The sequence below is a fragment of the Canis aureus genome, chromosome 34 (assembly GCF_053574225.1).
Source record: "Canis aureus isolate CA01 chromosome 34, VMU_Caureus_v.1.0, whole genome shotgun sequence".
NCBI lineage: Eukaryota > Metazoa > Chordata > Mammalia > Carnivora > Canidae > Canis > Canis aureus.
The window spans coordinates 17784460-17803383 of NC_135644.1; the positions used below are offsets into that span (position 1 = coordinate 17784460).

At 42.6% G+C, this 18924-nt stretch overlaps 1 protein-coding gene across 11 annotated transcripts in view; it reads left to right on the top strand.

The window, feature by feature from the left end:
* STK39 (serine/threonine kinase 39) overlaps nucleotides 1-18924 on the top strand; it is a 316325-nt gene that overhangs the window by 92492 nt on the left and 204909 nt on the right. For all 11 annotated transcript variants that reach the window (XM_077883571.1, XM_077883578.1, XM_077883573.1 and 8 more), the window contains exons 3-5: nucleotides 6738-6846; nucleotides 10237-10378; nucleotides 11313-11368. In XM_077883571.1, coding sequence (XP_077739697.1) covers nucleotides 6738-6846; nucleotides 10237-10378; nucleotides 11313-11368 — 307 coding nt within the window. The remainder of the gene's footprint in view (nucleotides 1-6737; nucleotides 6847-10236; nucleotides 10379-11312; nucleotides 11369-18924) is intronic.

The window sequence follows — 18924 nt, forward strand, 5'->3', positions numbered from 1 at the left end:
TTGACTTACTCTTTCTTGAGGCGGTTTCTCCCTGTTGATGTTCTTACTCCAAAAGAGGCAAGAGTTTTTGCCGCACAGGTGATATATAATTTTTTTATGGTTAGAAATACCTCCTACTGACATTTTCGTGATTGAAAATGGCAATCCAAAAAATACATTGCTCTTATAAGAGCTTTGTCGATCTTTTCCTCCCATTTTGTGGCGGACATTTGAGATCACTGTGAGGTTTATGGGTTTTGTCTTTGTTTTAATTCTGCTACTTACAATATTGGGGTATTTATGAACAGGGGTTAGGTTACCCTTCATTATGATGCTGATGGTAGGGAATTGCAAGCTGGAGAACCACTTTCTGAAAAGTTGTTTAAGGAATCATTTGGAGAAGGATTCTCATCATCATTTAAAGAATTCTTTAAAAGCTTGCAGGATGTTACATACATTTTAGAGAGGTGTCTGGTTATCTCTTGCATTTAGAAATGTATGTTTCATTTGATAGTGTTTATAAATCACACATGCTTTTTCCTTTTAAGATTAAGTTGCAGTGTGGAAATGTGCCTGGAAGGTAGATGTTTCAGCGTTTCATTGAAGGAATGATGCATTTCAGTGCTTAGCTCGAAAGCAGTGGTTCTCAACTTTGGCTGAACATTAGAATCACCTGGGAGCTTTTGAAAAATTTTATTCCCAGCTTATTATCCTAAACCAATTTACATCAGCATCTCTGGGGCTAGGATCCGGGCCCTGGTATTTATTTTTTTAAAGCTCCCCAGGTGATTTCAATGTGCAACCAAGGTTGAAAACCACTGCTTGAGAATAAAGTTAGAAATGACATCTTCTCAGATTTAACTGCACATACTGGAGGTTGAGAGATTTGATTGCTAACTAAGGCTGAGTAGGATATTTTGCCACCAATATCAGATAAAGAAGAATCTATTTAGGATTTACATAAGCTGCGAAAATATGCTAATTTGGTTAAGTATAGTTTAATATTGCGAATTCAGAATCCATTTAAACTCTTCCCTTTCCCTAATGAAATTTCTTTCCTTTCAGTGCTTTGTGAATTTCCTGGTTTTAGGGACAAAAGAAACAAAGCTTTAACTTTTCCTAATTCTTAGAACTTCAAACTGTTTTCTATGCTTGGTGTTTTATTTTATTTTATTTTTAAAAGATGATATTTTTCAAGTAATCTCTATACCCAGTGTGGGGCTTGAACTTATAACCCTGAGATCAAGAATAGCACACTCTACCAACCCATCCAGGTAGGCACCACTGTGTTTTGAACCCCTTACATCATAAATATATGCTTAGACTCTTTTTTTAAAAGATATTATTTATTTATTTGTGAGAGACACAGAAAGAGGCAGAGACATAGGCAGAGGGACAAGCAGGCTCCCTGTAGGGAGCCCGATGTGGGACTGGATCCCAGGACCCTGGGATCATGCCCTGAGCCGAAGGCAGATGCTCAACCACTGAGCCACCCAGGCACCCCTATGCTTAGACTCCTTATCCTAAAAGGGTTTGAGGCAGTGTACCATCATACATGAAATAAGACCGGGCGGTATAAATTAAACACAGGGTGAAATACAGAGGAAAACCCCAGGTGGAGGCAATGTAGAGTCAGAAATAAAGCTACGAATTCATGGCCCAGTGACCTGTACACACGTTATGGACACTCCTAGAGCCAGCAGGACACACGGGCGTGTTATGTGATGTTTCTGCAGGAAAAGGTGGGCACTGCTGCCCGCATCTCTCTCTGCACCTTCAAGGCTCAGTCAGTAACTTAGGACACTCAAGAGAAGTGATCAGCGTCACCCGAAAAGAGGGCACTGAGACATTTAGACTGGCTTTTAGCATTTGTGTTAAGTGCTGGCATCCTGCAAGGGATTTTCTAGCTCTCATTTCGCTTATTTCACAAAAATCCTATGTAGAGGGCATTAATAATCTCCTTTTACAAAAGGAGGCTGAAGTTCAAGGTCACAGGATAACCTGCCCAAGTAATTGAGCTGGGCCTTGGCTCAGCCAAGCTTCCAAGGCAGCTGTGTCTTAGAGAGGAGCCCTTCCTAAGTGGCTTCTGCCACTCCTGTTAATCACAGTTCTTGTTTGTACTCTACCATTTATAGGAGAAACTTTCTTTTTTTGGTGGTGGTGGCTGGGGGAACAAAGGCCATATAGAAGTATTAGGATATCCACATACATATTTTAAACACATTCCCCCCCCCCCCTTTTTTTTTCCAGTTTTTGGTTTTTTGGTAGCTTTTTTCCTCCCAAGCGATCATATTTCCAGGACATTCTGTGGTAGGATACTTTTTTGTGTGTGTGTTCCCCACCAAACCTGGAATATCCCACCCTAGAGGCCTATGTCATGCCCCAGGAGTACAAACGTGGCGGCGCTGGCACAGCCGCAGCGCCTGGGTGTCCCTCTGGGTCTGTCTTCCGCCCACTTCGTGCCCGCAGAGGGATGCTGCTGTGGCTGTCACTTCAGTGCCAGCAGATGGGAAGGCCTTTCTCTTGCTATCCCATTTTAGGCCGGTTTTCCCACTCCTGTGAAATTTCATTCGTGATGTGTTTCAGAAGAAGCTGCACGAAGCAGATCCAGCTCTTCGATCCACAGGGAAGGGTAAATCCTGTGTCGTAGCTTGGTTTGGCACCTGATGACAATGTCTGGCTAGGCTTCCAAGGGAGCCACTGTGTTCTGTTCCTTGACTGTAATTTCAGCAGATGTGTTGCCTGGACTTCAGAGTTCTCTTAAGTCCTTCCGACTTTGACCTCCTGTTTTTCTCTCCCTTTGACTTTTTTACCCCTTCCCATAGTTGTGAAATTCAAACCACTTTAATAGTAATCTCCCTTTTTTTCTGTCTTTGCTTCCTTACCCTTTTCTTTGGTCACACGCAGCCAGCGGTGCCTCTGGGCTTGCTCCCCGCCTCGGGCTGTGACCCTGTCACCCTCACTTTCACACGCCCTCCAGCCACAGCCATGTGCCTGGCTGCCTTCTACCACTTTGCCACTCGGAGTCTGGTGTTTGGGACCTAAAGGGTCAGCATCATTTGGAAGCCTGCTAGAAATGCGGAATCTCAGGCCCCACCCCAGACTGACTGGGTCAGAATCTGCATTTTCACACAGTCCCTAGGTGATCTGTGCACACATTCACGTTTGAGAAGCATTGCTCCAAATCACACATCTAGGGATTGTGACCTAGTTAGGGGAGTATTAGAGCCCATTCATCCTGTAGGGAGAATTGGAGAAATATATATATGTGTGTGTATATATATATATATATATATGTATATATATATAATCATCCTCATTCATCTTTGGGCAATATTTTTGTCACTTTTAGAGATAAGAAGAAATGAATATGTTTGGGAATAAATGGCTCTGCCTCTCTTGTTGAGTGAAGTTAAGGCATTGGGAAAAGCTTGGATAATTTAGCTGATAGGCTGTTACCAAGGAAGGATTCAAATAGCAGCTATCTTCATTGTTTGGAAAAGAAATGGAGAGCATAGTTCTGTGGAAAGAACATTTGATTCAAGAAATATTTGTATTTTCGGGCACCTGGGTGGCTCAGTGGTTGAGCGTGATCCTGGGGTTCCAGGATCAAGTCCCACATCGGGTTCCCCCCAGGGAGCCTGCTTCTCCCTCTGCCTGTGTGTCTCTCTCTGTGTCTCTCATGAATAAATAAATAAACTCTTTGTTTTTTAAAAAAGAAGTATTTATATTTTCAAAATATAAGATATGAAAAATAATATATTATCATCTTAATCAGTTCAGGCTGCTGTTAGAAAATTCCACAGATTTGGTAGCTTATATACAACAGAAATTTATTCCTCAGAGTTCTGGAGGCTGGAAGCCCAAGATCAGGGTGCTGGCAGGGTGGGGTCGAGTGAGGGCCTTCATCCAGGTCACAGACTTCTCATGGCTTTTTCATGTGGCAGAAAGAGGGGGGACTCCTTGGGGTCTCTGTTGTAAGGCACAAATCTCCATCAGGGCTCCATCCTCAAGACTCAGTCACCCCCAGGAGCCCCATCTCCTAATACTGCCAGTTTATGAACCTTGCAGGGGGCACAAATATTCAGACTGTAGTAGAAATAGAAGTTACATAGATATAAGTGTGGAGCCCAGGAGCCCGAGATCTTGACCCGAGCCCGAGGTAGGCGATTAACCGACTGAGCCACCCAGGCACCCCTGTGTCCTCCCTCTTTTTTTCTTTTAAATCCTCAGGACCTTTACATGTCCAGTTGGTACCTCTTAGACCCCAAATTTCAAAGTATTAGGATTTGATAAGTTCTACCCACAGGTTATTTAAACGAGTTTCTCCCTAGGTTAATTAAAAGTTTCCTCTCTCTCCCTCCCTCTCTCCGTCTCCTGTTCCCCTCTTTCCTTCTCTCTGGTTCTCCCTCCACCACACCGACACACCCATGCATGCACACAACAGCCCCCTCTGCCCCCTCTTCCAGTATGGTTTGCTCACTGCAATGTTGGAGAACCTGATACTCTGGGTAGGAAGTGATACTGGCCATCTAAAGGGAAAGCAAGAGAAAACGTGTTTTTCCAGACTCTGGCCCAATTTTGCTTCAGTGCGGAAGAATTTCCTTTCATATGGGCATTGCTTATTTATTGATCATTTTCAGTAGTGGTATTAAAGTTTGGAGTTAGGGCAGCCTGGGTGGCTCAGTGGTTTAGTGCCCGCTTTCAGCCCAGGGCCTGATCCTGGAGACCCAGGATCGAGTCCCACGTCGGGGCTCCTTGCATGGAGCCTGCTTCTCTCTCTGCCTGTGCCTCTGCTTCTCTCTCTCTGTCCCTCATGAGTAAATAAGTAAAATCTTAAAAAAAAAAAAAAAAAAAAGTTTGGAGTTAGAAAGCTAGACAAGCATGCATTTGCATTCAATATAAAATGGTGAGAATGTAGGGCACCCATACTTTCCAAACAACATTATTCTCATTCATTTCTATGAGCAGTGGGGGCATCTCTTTAGAGGGGACCCTGCCTAATACTGCAGGCCTCCAAAGTGGGCCATCCCTCCCCACAATGAGCAGACACGAGTGACTTGAGATAGGACTGGTCCGGGCAGTGTTCCATTTCTCCTTCAGAGGCATCTTGTGGTATCAAAACCTAACACCAGAAACAGATGGAAACTAGACCTCAGGTTTCGGATCTTGTTTAAAGGACAGGAGTAGCCGAATTGAAAAGTGTCAGATTTAGAAAACCTGTAATTAGCTAAATGGATGAAGGGAATGCTGAAGGGAAGGTGTTGCTGTATAATGAAGATGGAAAAATTCATGATTTTCTTCTATACTTATCTTTGGTCAAAAGCACTTGTGACACACATACAAACCTTAATATATATGTTTCTATATGTCATGGTATTTTGGCCAAGTTATCCGATATACAGGGTCTTGGCAATTTGAGGATCAAGCAGTACTGGATGTGCAAAGATTGCTGCTCAAATTGGAATATTCTGGCCAGGAAATTAGAAGCTAATTCAAAGTTAACTAGATGCTCATTATTATTGAAAATATTTATAAGATGCATAAATTATACTTTTCTTTCATCATAAATACATAATAGCATAAATGAGGTTTCTTTGATGACTTACGCTATTTTTTGTGGCTTTTGGACAGCACCTTGAAAGCGGTTTATACTGGTTTGGTGCCTTTGACTGAGGGTTAGCATTTGACTGAAGATTTAGGGGAGTCATCTGGCAATCACTTAAAACGGCACGTCAAAACCGAGGGGAACTTGAGTATTGGAAGAAAATGTGGTTTATTGAAGTAGCCTATTTGTTTGATTTCAGAACTTTATTGTTTTATGTCTCTGTGTGAAAGCTTATTTCTCTTCAGTAGTAGTTTCCTATACGGTGACACACAAAGCATTATTTAACTACATTGCTAATATGGGTTCAACAATGACTTTATCTACCGCGGGACTTCTCAGAGCCTTTAACAGTACTAATAATTCCCTGTGACCCTTTTATTTATTTATTTATTAAAGATTTTATTTATTTCTTTGAGAGGGAGAGAGCACAAGCTGGGGGAGCAGCAGAGGGAGAGGGAGAAGCAGACTCCTCACTGAGCAGGGAGCTGGATGTGGGACCCTGGGATCATGACTTGAGCTGAACACGGACGCTTAACTGACTGAGCCACCCAGGCATCCCCTGTGACCCTTTTAGAGTGAGGTGTAGGACATGATGTTTATCACTAGCCTCCCTCCCTCCCTTTTCTTTTCTTTCTTTTTTTTTTTTTTCCCCTTGATGGACTGTCTGCCCTGAAATACTTTGGGAAATTATGCTCTAGCATTTTCATATGTATTTGCTCATTACAACATCACAGCAGTCCTGAGAGACCGAAACTGTTTTGCATGAGGGAGGAGCTAAGGCCCACCGAGTGGAGGCTGCCTGTGGGACCCCGTCCTCTGAGGACACAGGCGGTCTTCCCTCTCCCCGGGGAGGCTGCAGAACAGGGGCTGAGCTGGGTAATAGGCCTGCCCCAAGTTGCTCTGTCCTGTGCCTGGTCCCCAGGGCTCTGTGGTCTCCTGAAGAGGCCTTTCTCAGTTCTAGCACGTTGAGAATAAGGGTGAAGTAGTTGCCTGGACCTTCGTTGGGCTAATGGTTTAGGCAGCCCCCCGCAGGCATGCTTCCAAGTAGCAGAGGTGCCCGGGTACTCAATTGTGGCTCCTTGTGCTTTGTTCCCTGATTTTTACCCCATGGTACTATGTTGTTTTTGTTGTTGTTGTTTTTTTTTTATAGAAAGAAATTCAAGCCATGAGTCAGTGCAGCCATCCCAATGTAGTGACCTATTACACCTCTTTTGTGGTAAAAGATGAACTTTGGCTGGTCATGAAATTACTAAGTGGAGGTAAGTAGGTTCTGTTGTTTGCCGTTGCTGTTGTTTTTGTCCTTTTGTGCGAGCCAGCATATTCAGTAAGACTTTACATTTGGCCGCCTCACTTTTGTATTTATAAGTTTTGCTTGTTTATTATTTACATAGAGAATGAAGCCCAGATTACATTGCCTAGAATATCTGTGCCCACTGATGGCCTGGCCTGCCTGGTGGGGGGAGGCTCCCTAAGTACCTGTGCGCTCCTCGGTCTTCCACACCTCACCTGGCCTGCTCCTCGGCCCTCCCTGTCTGTCCTTCCTTCTCCATGTGCTGCCATCCGGAACAGGTCACAACCACCCTGCAGCCACCCCTACTCTCGTCGAAAAAAGTTAACCAGTCCTTCCTCTTTAAAACTCTTTGTTTTTAATATTGTTCAGGTCCTTAACACATTGCAATATAATGAATTCTTTCAGCGCCGGTCCGGGTTCTGTGATGATGGAAATATTCTAGAGCTGTGCTCTCCAGTTTCTAATAGGTACACGTGGCCCTTGAGTACTTGACATGTGGCTGGTGTCACTGAGGAACTGAATTTCTATTCAATATTTATTAGCTTATATTTAAATAACCGCAGAGGGCTAGTAGCTACCGGGTCGGACAGCGCAGGGTTAGATGAGATTGCGGGCTTGCGGAGGAGAGCACGGCCTGATGTCCTCCTCACTTACTGAACCTGGCACCCAGTGGGTGCTCAGTAAATATTATTTCAATTAAAACGGAGAAAAGCTTTCTGTATGCTAAAATATTTACTTGCAGTGTTGATCAGGAGTAGCACTATTTTCTTTCTATATTTGCATTTGAAAAGACAGCAGAACTTTCCCTCTGGCCTCGGATCACTGAAGCTAGGAAAGCCATTGAGGATTTAATTTAGGAGGCTTTTCAACTGCCCATAGTTTTTTTCTTTTAATCTTTTAACATCACTATTTGATAGAGAATGGTAATAATAACCATTAGCTTTACTGGACACTTACTCTGGCTAGAGTAACGACTAGGTCATTGACGGACCTTGTTTCGTCAGGACGGTGTCTTTGAATGGCAGGTGTCACTGTCCCTGCTTTTCCTTTTTTTTTTTTAATAATAAATTTATTTTTTATTTGTGTTCTATTTGCCAACATACAGAATAACACCCAGTGCTCATCCCATCAAGTGCCCCCCTCAGCGCCCGTCACCCATTCACCCCCACCCCCCCGCCCTCCTCCCCTTCCACCACCCCTAGTTCGTTTCCCAGAGTTAGGAGTCTCTATGTTCTGTCTCCCTTTCTGATATTTCCTACCCATTTCTTCTCCCTTCCCTTCTATTCCCTTTCACTATTATTTATATTCCTCAAATGAATGAGAACATATAATGTTTGTCCCTGCTTTTCTGAAAGTTCACCAAAAGCTCAGGAGCATGAGGCGGCTTCCCCAAGGTCACCTACACAGCTGCTGTTAGCGCTGGAATTCGTGGCACTGGCACCTGTTGACTTGAAAGCTATGCTATGCCACAAGAATTACCACCTTCGTTTTACAGACACGAAAATCGAAGTTTAGAAAGCCCAAGTGTTTTCCTTTGTAACACCCAGCATACCCCCATCTCTCACTCCTGTTTCTTTCCCAGACATGAAGTATGGTTTAGGAGCAGAGGAGAACATTCTGCAGGGCCTGGACGAAGCCAAAACGGGCACAGCAGAATTTATATCGTAGAGCCCATTTTCATTTGCAGACCTAGTTCCAGTGAAGGCTGAACCAGGGAGGCATCTTAATTTTTTTTTCTTTTTTTCAAGAAACTCTTGGATCTAGCAGAGGCCCAGGACTGAGAGGACAAATAAGCTGTAATTGCCTTGGGTCAGCTTGTACAGGTCTCAGTGGGGAGCCTGGGAGAGCTGGGTCCCCTTCTGTTCCCAGTCTTGTCAATCCTATTAGTCATTGTTTCCTTGAGTGCCTACTTGGGTTTTAATTAAATACGAAAAGAAAGAAATGAGGGGAAAAAAGAAAAAAAGGCAGCCTGCTGGAGCCAGACCGCAGTGTTTGAGTGTTGGGACTGCTCCTTGGCTCTGAGGAGGAGGCCCGTGCTTTGTCACCAAAGGGACTCTTTTCTCCGGGTTCCACTGGCTCTGCCGAGACTGAGAAATTCTGGTGACCTGGGACCCTGGGCAGCCCCAAATACTCGGCTCCAGCGGAGGACTTTATTTCCTCTCTTGATTCTGATCCCAATTAACCTTTTATAAGCTGGAAAATATCCCCTATCCTCTTGCTTGAGGACTTGAAAGAAAATGTCATTGTCTTATTTTTAAAAGAATCCAATTTAGTCGCTCTCCCTAGGCTTTAGGTAAGAACAGGTTTTAAACAGGTTTCCACAGGTCCGGGAGACCTGGGCAGATGTGGACTCTTGCTCATTTTTCTTTCAGCAGGCCAGAAATGCATACATGCCTGGTATGGTTTGTTCGTACAGGATAAAAAAATGAAACATTTGTGCAAGTACCGTTTTTTAGGTTATTAACAAATTTAAGAGTCTACGAATAAATAGATGTTTTGTTTCCTTGAGGAGGAAATATGCATTTGTTTTCTTTTATGATATTTTATCACATTACATCTCTTAATGAGGGGCAAGCAGCTAGTCTGGTGTAGTAATAACCTGATGGGGAAACTCAATTCTCCTAGTTAATCATACAGAGCCTAGAGCCAAATTCAGGTCCTGAGGTAAGCCATTTGTTAACTCTTCAGAAATGTTGAACCCCCGGGTAATTATAGCTTTTAAAATGACCAGGAGGTTTGGAATATTAATTAATATGTGTTGAAACATGAACTCACAGTGAGGAGGATAGTAACCTGTTTATGGTAACAAAGTACTGTGTATATATTTCATTATGAAAGTCAGCACATTATATGTCAAGTAAAGGAAAAATAAAGATTGCCTAGAGTCGCAGAAAGGAATCTTCTGGTTATAGGCCGGGGTCTGGTGGTGACATACTTTTTCTTTTTTTTCCCTCCCACCTGTGTTCTAGATGTTCAGGAAGATCTGTGCTTCTGTCTCTCTTCACTGCTGTCCATTCCCCTGGCCTCTGCCTCCTTTGTTTTTCAGTTCAGACACCTTGAACCCCCTTTTGAGACTGAAACCAGATCTCAATGTGTGGGAGAAAGGCACTAACCCCCAAGTGACCCTGGACAATCCCACGGTTCCCGACCCAGGATTCTTCACACGCCAGAAGTGCTCTTGCAGGCTTGGATCTAGAGTTTCTGGTTGTGGGCTGCGGCCATGCACATGTATGCGTTGCTTTAAATAAACACGCGTCTTGTGACATTTCCACTTAATTTTCTCAACAGTGGAGCCCGATCTAGAAAGGTAATGGAAATGCTTACACAAAGTTCTCACTTCTCCTGTCTGTCCACTCAGGTTCCATGTTGGATATCATAAAATACATTGTCAACCGAGGGGAACACAAGAATGGAGTTCTGGAGGAGGCAATAATAGCAACAATTCTTAAAGAGGTTTTGGAAGGCTTAGACTATCTACACAGAAACGGTCAGATTCACAGGTAGGATTTCCCCAACGATGTTTAAACTCAGCTGTTTGTATCTTCTGTTTGTATCTAGTTTGTAAAGAATATTAAACACGTAAACACGTATTGCAAATAGGCATCACCATTATTTCCCAGCTAGGCCGAATAGATGTGAAAAAAGTGCTTAAGAAAGAGGCAAGAGAATAAATTTTGATGAAATATATTCATATCCTCTGGATTGGTTTATCTGCTTTCACTGAAATAGAAGCAGAACATAAAAAGTACCGAGTGAACTCATTAAAAAAAAAATCAGTTAACATGCTCCTCTTGAAATGGGCTCAGTTGAACAGGATAACATCTCTGCCTTTCTCATGTAGGCAGAACTGTTCCAGACATTGTAATATGTTCATTACTTTTGGCATAGTGGAATGAAGAAGGGAGGGGAAGCTAATTTCATCTTCTTTTGTGACCTGAATTGCTAATTCCTTCACTAGCCAAATAGCCTAGAATATGAGTATATGTTTCAAAAGGGTTGGCGTTACTTGAACCTTTAGGAATAGCTGTAAGTAAATAACCATTTATTAGTAATACTGATATTGTAATTCCCCTGCCTTGAGCTACCCATATGGCCTGTATATTTAAGGATATCTGTCACGATAGGATGGTGAGTTAACGGACAGTCTCTAACTCTGTAACACAAAGAATATACTCACTAGTGATTTAATTGAATCTGGATATGATTCCATATGAAATATTTGTTACTAAAATCCTAACCATCCCCCAGGAGCAAACTATACAATCACAATTTATCCCTGTAACTTTTAGAATGTGTGATATAATTTTAATATTTATAAAATGATAATTATGTTAAACGGCTACATTATGTGATATATTTTTAAATATTTGAGTGAATTAATGTAATATGTCTCTCTTCCATAATTCATTCTCTCTTTTTTTTTTTTTCTAACAGGGACTTGAAAGCTGGTAATATTCTTCTGGGTGAGGATGGTTCGGTACAAATAGCAGGTAAAGCGGATAAAAATAATTCTTTTGAAAGAAGCGTTACAGTTTCGAGGAATATCATTATTAACATTTCAAGGAATATCACTCATTATCATTCCAAATAAATAATGAATGAATAAATGAATGAATGAATGAATGAGTGCATGTAATCTGTTTTAAGACTATATCTGGGTGTCCTGTTCTAGAACATTTGGGTCTGAGATTATTTTTCCTAGTATTGTTTTTTTTTAAGATTGATTGATTGATTGATTGATTGATTCATTTATTTGGGAGAGAGAGCACGCACTCAAGCAGCGGGAAGGGCAGAGGGAGATGGAGACAGAAACTCAAGCAGACTCCCTGCTGAGTACGGAGCCCAGTGTGGGGCTCAGTCTCACAGCCCTGAGATCATGACCTGAGCTGAAACCAAGAGTCAGATGCGTTACCCACTGAGCCACGCAGGCACCCCCCTCGTTTTTTACCCTACTGTTTTGATGAATTTTTGTTAGATCATCATATAAACAATGCTACTTGAGAACATAGTCTTTTGGTAAAGACAATTTTACTTTCAAATTTACTTTTTCTACCTTTCAGGTTGAATAAAGGTGATGTTTATATGACTGTAAGAAAAGCACTTTTGAGAGGTTTTTTTTTGATGAGTTTGAAAGTTTAAAACACTGTACCTTTTTATTAATTTAAGCCCTTCTGTTTCTGAAGAAGTGGCTGAAAGCACTGTGAACTCTTAAAGTCTAGGGGTTGTTTTGGTCTTAAATCTGACCCTGTATGGTTAATCTTGGCAGTAGATATGCAGGTACAGTGCATGTCTCATTTTGACTTCTTGCAGAACTACTCATTTTCTTATCTCACCTAGAGTAACTGGAAAGGTCTGGGATAAAATGTAGCCATATCTGTATTGACTCTTGTCTGTCTCCCCCCCCCCTTTACCTCCGCCACAAAGGCCTTTCTCTGCAATCCCCTTAGCCATCTCTGCTTTTTGCATTTTTGACTAGACAGTCTTTCCTTGTACTGCACTGTCCCTGTCATCGCAGGGTGTTCAGCCCTCTGGCTTCCGGGCGCTGAACATGTGCCAGCAGCGCGTCCATCCTAGCAGCATCCTTGGCTAGAATCACTGATGTGGATTCTAACTCTGTAACACAAAGAATATATGTGGATTTTGTTGTCGAAGGGTGCTCAAGTTCACCTCAAATGTTTAATCGGCTTGGGCTGCTGTTGAAGTGGAAGAGGCCTCTCTTCCCCTATTTAGGGTTTAGGGCCTTGGCATATCCAGTTATTAGAGCAGAGTTGATCACAGTCCTTGGTTCTAGTCTCGTTTCTCGACAAATGCGAGGATCTGGGGTATTATTAGAAATGTGAGAGCTCAGCAGAAAACAAACACACCCCCAACACAAAGGATAAGCCTTGAGTCATCTCTTTGATTCATTGTTTGTCCCTCTCTAGGTGCCAGAGAACCTGTCAGGTGATGCCTGGCCTGTAGGACAAGCACAGTGCTGACCTTGGGCTCTGCATTTAGTTGGGTGCATTCAAGGGGACTTTCATTTATTTCCTTTTAGAGGAGAGAAAAGATATTTTGAAAATACAAAGGGGAAACTGAGAATTTGTTTCACATTTAGTGTTTCTTCCCTGGAGAACTAATAGTGAAAGCATTATCTTTTATTAGTCCTCTCTTTGAAAAGATAGATGTAGTCAAATGCAGTCATTGGCTTGAGACCGCTGTGGAGACCTCTGTGTATTAGTTGTGAAACACAAGGCCTTGGGATCCAGTAGGCCTGCTTTCAGACCCACTGAGCAGTGCAGGGCAGGTTGGTGCATCACCAAGTCTTAGCTTCCCCATCTGGGACCTGGTGATGATAATGCCTATCATTTGAGAGGACACAGATATCCCGTGCACCTGTTGAAACTTAAGATTCAGGGACGTGTAAGTGCTGTGCGTTTCTGGCTGTTGCAGAGTGTTCTGGGTGGAGAGGAGATGCCAGGTGTGTTTCTATGTAGGCATTTTTGTTAAGTTGTCTAAAATTATTTCAGAAGAAAGGAACTTAATCTTTAGGACTCTAGCGAATTGGCATGACTTTTTAATTTTAAAGAAGTAGATATATTTATACTTTGTATTTTTAATTTTGTGCTATTTTCTTTTTTTCTCTTTTAAGATTTTATTTACTTATTCATGAGACACACAGAGAGAGGCAGAGACATAGGCAGAGGGAGAAGCAGGATCCCTGCAGGGAGCCCGATACAAGACTCGATCCAGGACCTGGGGATCACGACCTGAGCCAGAGGCAGACACTCAACCACTGAGCTACCCAGGCGTCCCTTGTACAATCTGTTTTAAATAGGATTTTCCAAATTGTTTAAGCTTCATGTTCCATGAAACAACTGCTCATGCAGTTGTTAGAATAAGTAAATAAATGTAAGAAATGCTTAGTACACCCAAAAAAAATGTGCAGTAGGCAGGGAAATGTATTATAAGCTTATCACTTTGTGACTGCGATAGTTTGGGAACAACTTAGGTATCCCAGTTAAATATGGTATTTGGTCTATATCCCAGTTAAATATGGTATTTGGTCTATCTGTGTTAGGAGAGACCCACCAGCTGTAATGGGGAATGAAAAGCTTTCACTGACATGAAGGAAAAAATCTCCAGGCTACATGGTTAAATGAATACAACAAGCTGAGATAGAGTGCATTTATGTCACCTTTTGTGAAAGAAATGGGAGAAATTAAGAATATCTCTATATATTTATACAAAGAAACAGAAGGACAATGGGGAGGGGGACTGTCTAGTGCATACCTTTTATAACATTTTGAATTTTGAACTGTGTGAAAGTATGGCCTGGTAAATGACAGGAAATGACTTAATAAACCGTCAATAAGTCAAAGTCCTTTTTAAACCTTTTATTGTAAAAATTTTCATACATATCCTGAAGTAGGAAAGGGTAGGAAGGACCTGATGTACCCATCACCTGGCATCAGTGATGATCATTGATTCATGTATTTTTCTCCTCTCTATGCTGGTGGCTCTTACTACTAACACTGAATTTTGTTCTTGGGGCATCTAAGTTAGTGCCTTATGTATACATACCTTGTTCTGCCTCTATAGAGAGTGGCCCTTTCGCCACAGGCTAGGGACATGGAGGAAAAAAAAAATACTTCAGTGAAACAAGTGACAACTGAAAATATTTGTAGACAGAAGCTTCAAACTGTCTCACCTCAGGTTAAGGGTACGAGGTCTCGGAGGAACTGGCATGGTTGAAATTCCCAGGTCACCCTTCAAGCGCTGTGACAGTGGTCAGGCTACTCAACTTCTTTAAGTCTATTTCCTTAAAGAGGGATACAAATAGAACAAATAGAACCTTCATCTGTTTTTGTGGAATCAAATGAGGCTCTTCACATCCAGCAATCTTTTCATTTTTTTTTTTTTTTAAGGTTTTATTTGTTTGAGAGAGATAAGGGGAGAAAGAGAGAGAGTATGAGCAGAGGAAGAAGCAGGCTCTCTGCTGAGCAAGGGAGCCCGAGGTGGGGCTCCATCCCAGGACCCCGGGATCATGACCCGAGCAGGAGGCAGCCGCTTAACCAACTGAGCCGTCTAGGTGCCTGACACATCCGGCGATCTTAACAGTGGCTGGCACACAACAGCTGCTGTTGAACTTCTGCTGCTCTTCTTACTCTCTGTGCCATTGCTGCTTCTCCCGCGACCAGCAGGCTCATGCTGACCCTCCCTTGCACTGCCTGGAGAGCACATGTACCTCAAATTAGTCTTGCAAGGGGTTCAGCTCTTGTGAGTTATAAAAAGCTAATGCTTATTAATTATGGAACTTGGAAGTTAACTGGTCATTAATCTTGCTCTAAGCTGATAAGGAAGTACAACTAATTTTCTCTCTTTGGTGATGAAATGATCATTTCTCACTAAGACGGTCAAAATAGCAGTGAACTGCCTTTGAAATGCGAAGGCAGGTCAACCCTTGCCTTATCCTGCCACTTGGTACTTTGCCAGTCACTTCATCTATTATTCTTGTCAGGTTAATGACCTGACCTCTTTCTCTGGGCCTTCTGTAGCCCATCGGCCGTTTCCTTTTCTCAGTTGGGATCCCCTGGATTAGTAAGAGTTCCTGACTTTTTCTCTCCCCCTGGGCCTTGGGTATTTTCCCCTCACTGTGGGTGCTGGTGTTGAGTGTCACCCTGTATGGACTTGTACTGGGGGAGCTGCTGGGTTCAGAAGGGCACATGCCGAAAGTCACCCCCTGGCTTGTTGTGAGGATTAGATGGGTCAGGGTGTAAGGTGCTAAGAACAGTGCCTGGCACACAGTGGAAGATTTTATGTACAGCCATTCTGGGCTCTCGTTGGTATCCTTTTCGTGTGTGTAACTTTGTGCTTGTGCCATACTGCGAGCTGGAATTGCCATTTCCTGGAAGTATAATGGTGGGTTAACAGGCTTTTATTTATCTGTTTATTTTTTGAGAGAGAGAGAGTGTGAGCATGAGTCAGAGGAGGGGAAGGGGCAAAGAGAGAGAGGGAGAGAGAAAATCTTAAGCAGGCTCCACGCCCAGCACAGAACCTAACGTGGGGCTCGATCTCACAGTCCTGAGGTCATGACCTGAGCCGAAATCAAGAGTGGGTCACTTAACCAGCTGAGCCACCCAGGTGCCCTGGGCTAACAGGCATTTAAGTTGTACAGTTTCTACGTCTCTGGGGCTGTGGCTTTCTAGAATTCATATTTAATTTTTTCCATATTCTCCCACCTTGAGCACAACATTGAATTCCTATGGTACTGAAAATTATTATTGTTTTGTTTTTAACTATAAAAGATTATCGCTTTAAGAAAACATTTGTAATGCTTCCTTGGAACACACAGATGCTGCTGTTGTCCCCGTTTCCTAGGACTTTGGCTCTCTTGGCCAGGCAGTTGGTTACTGCCTGAACAAAACCTGGGACCAGGAGTCTTTGGGTCTTGTGCTACCATCTTTGTCCAGTGGGTGAAGTAGAGAAGGTGGGTGGGGGGTAGAAAGCTACCTATTATATTTAGATTGATAATACATTGTTTTTGTTCAGGCTATCTGTGCCCTTTGTCCTTACATCTTTGTGTTTGTTAAGGCCAATTTTTTTTGAAGTAAAATATAAGCAGGGGAGAAGTTTGCACTTATTTCCTTGACTGTAAGAAGAGAGTGTTATTCTGAGCATTGTTTTTAAAAAGAGCGTTTGTGCTTTTCTGATAGAACACATAACAATTTTGATTTAAATCACTCTACTATTTATATATTTCCTTCCTCAGAACTTTTTATTAGAAAAGGGGAAATTAAGGTTCTGTGTTCAGACCACGAGAAACTCTTCTCAAGGAGCCGACAAGTGTGGTGAATAAGGCAAATATGCTTCGTTCTGTCTCTAAAAATGCAAATTCTATGGGAATTCTGTACGTTTTTTTTTGGCTGTGGTTATAAAATCAGTAACTAATGTGTACTGAGGCTGGGTTCCGTGCGCTGAGCCTGTTGTGACTCGTTAACCGCGGCCCTGGAAATGTGCCCATTTTACAGATGAGAAACTAAGGTACAGAGAGGGGAAGCGAGTTGCCCGGGTCACAAGTAGGTTTCAGATTTGGGGAGTCTGGCTCCAGAGCCTGTGACCCCATGTCTGTGGGATTTCTGGAAGACAGCCCTAAATTTGTGTATAAATGATCTCAGTTTTGGATGGAAGGCCGATAGCAATCAGCAGTTCTTCTACACGTCTGCGTGACGGTGGCATTGTGAAGCCAGGGACCATTTTCTGCACCTTTTCGCTCTTGCTCCTTCAATTTGAGACACAAGTCTTGGTAAGGTTTCAGGGCATAGAAAAAGCAATAATCTCGGGTGTCATTTGGTGTCGAATTAAGCATAGTAGTGACACCATGCTCTTTTTAGACCGGAAAATGCCAGGTTTGATGTAATCAATTAAAACTTGAGGGCTGACTACTCATGGTTTAAAAGAAAACGCTTTGCTTCTTATTATATATTCTGTGCTCAGAGAACCTCAACGTGTGACTTCCTGATAATGAATCTGGATAGGATGTGAAGGTTCTGGCCACCGTATGTGTTAGCAGGAGTGGCTATTTGAAAGGCATACTCCTCCCACGGCCTAGCATTTTATTTTCCAGTCTGCTGTTCTGTCTTATTGTCAGGAAGAGCTCAGAGCTTGGACTGGCAAGTGACTAAGCCTGTTTGTCTGGAATTATGCTTACTATTCTAAGCAGAAATTCATATGAAATTCATATAATACAGGTCATCTGGGTGGTCACTGCAAATATACTTATCCTAGGATTCTTTTAAATAGTGACCAGTCTTTTTTTTTTTTAAAGATTTTATTTATTTATTCTGAGAGACACACACAGAGAGAGGCAGAGATACAGGCAGAGGGAGAAACAGGCTCCACGCAGGGAGCCCGATGTGGGACTCGATCCCGGGTCTCCAGGATCACGCCCTGGGCTGAAGGCAGGTGCTCAACCCCTGAGCCACATGGGCGTCCCAAATGGTGACCGCTATTAATGCACTATTAAAATACTGATGTCAGAACATTTGCTTTCTGAAGAATTTTCTAGAAGCTTACTACTGGATTATATTAGGTACATCTTATTCTCATTCTCTTACTTTTGCCTTTTAACTGTGAGTGAGTGTGTGTGTGAATGTGAATTTCCCATCCCCGGTTTTTCATAATGAATCTGGTACTGAGCTAAGTCAGCCTGATACTCTAGAAGTCTAGAAAGTTATCATTACATCTCTCTCAATGTATCTGAGACCATCCAGATCAAGCTTATTTATGTAAGCCTTAGTTTTTGTTTTTGTTTTTACCATGCAAGGCACATTGGTATGACTTTGGGTAGTGTCTCTGTTTTCTGGGAGGGAAATTATATCCTTAGTCAGCCTTCGAATACATCTTGAACTTCAGCCTGCGTCTTGAACAATTATGACTAAAACTTTTGCCAGGAAAACATGCAACTAGATTTAACTTGCTTCCAGTACTTTGGTATTATTCTCAAGGAGCCAGAGGAAGATGTATATGGTGGTGGAGTTGTGCTTTTTGTTTTTGTTTTTGTTTTTGGTGGTGGAGTTTTTATTCCCATAGCCCCTAGGTTCTTTTGTTTTTCCTTCTGTGTTCTGGCTCTGGTGAAATGGATTTTGATGGGGGAAGGGGGGTAGGGTGGAGGGAGTATTTCTTTTGCTAGGAGGGGCTACTGCTTCATGCAAGGCAATGCGGGCTCCCTGTGCACAAGAGAGGCAGCAGCTTCTGATTCATATCAGAAAGGTGTGAAGGCCCCTGAGGCATCTGAACCAGGAAATGACGATGTCATTGTATTTGTGGGTGCCTTGGTCTGCAGCAGGGCTCTGACATCAGACTGCTGTGGTTTCACTCCTTTTAGCCCTGTCACCAAGTTATTGAAGTACTCTGTGCCTCAATTTCCACATCTGAACAACGGAAAAATACTAGAGGATTAAAGGAATTAACACACATTCCATTTTAGAATTAGCTCCCAGGGCTTTTGTATTGAAATGGGGGTGGGTCCCTTTAATTTATTTAGGACTTTGTAAGATCACAAGGA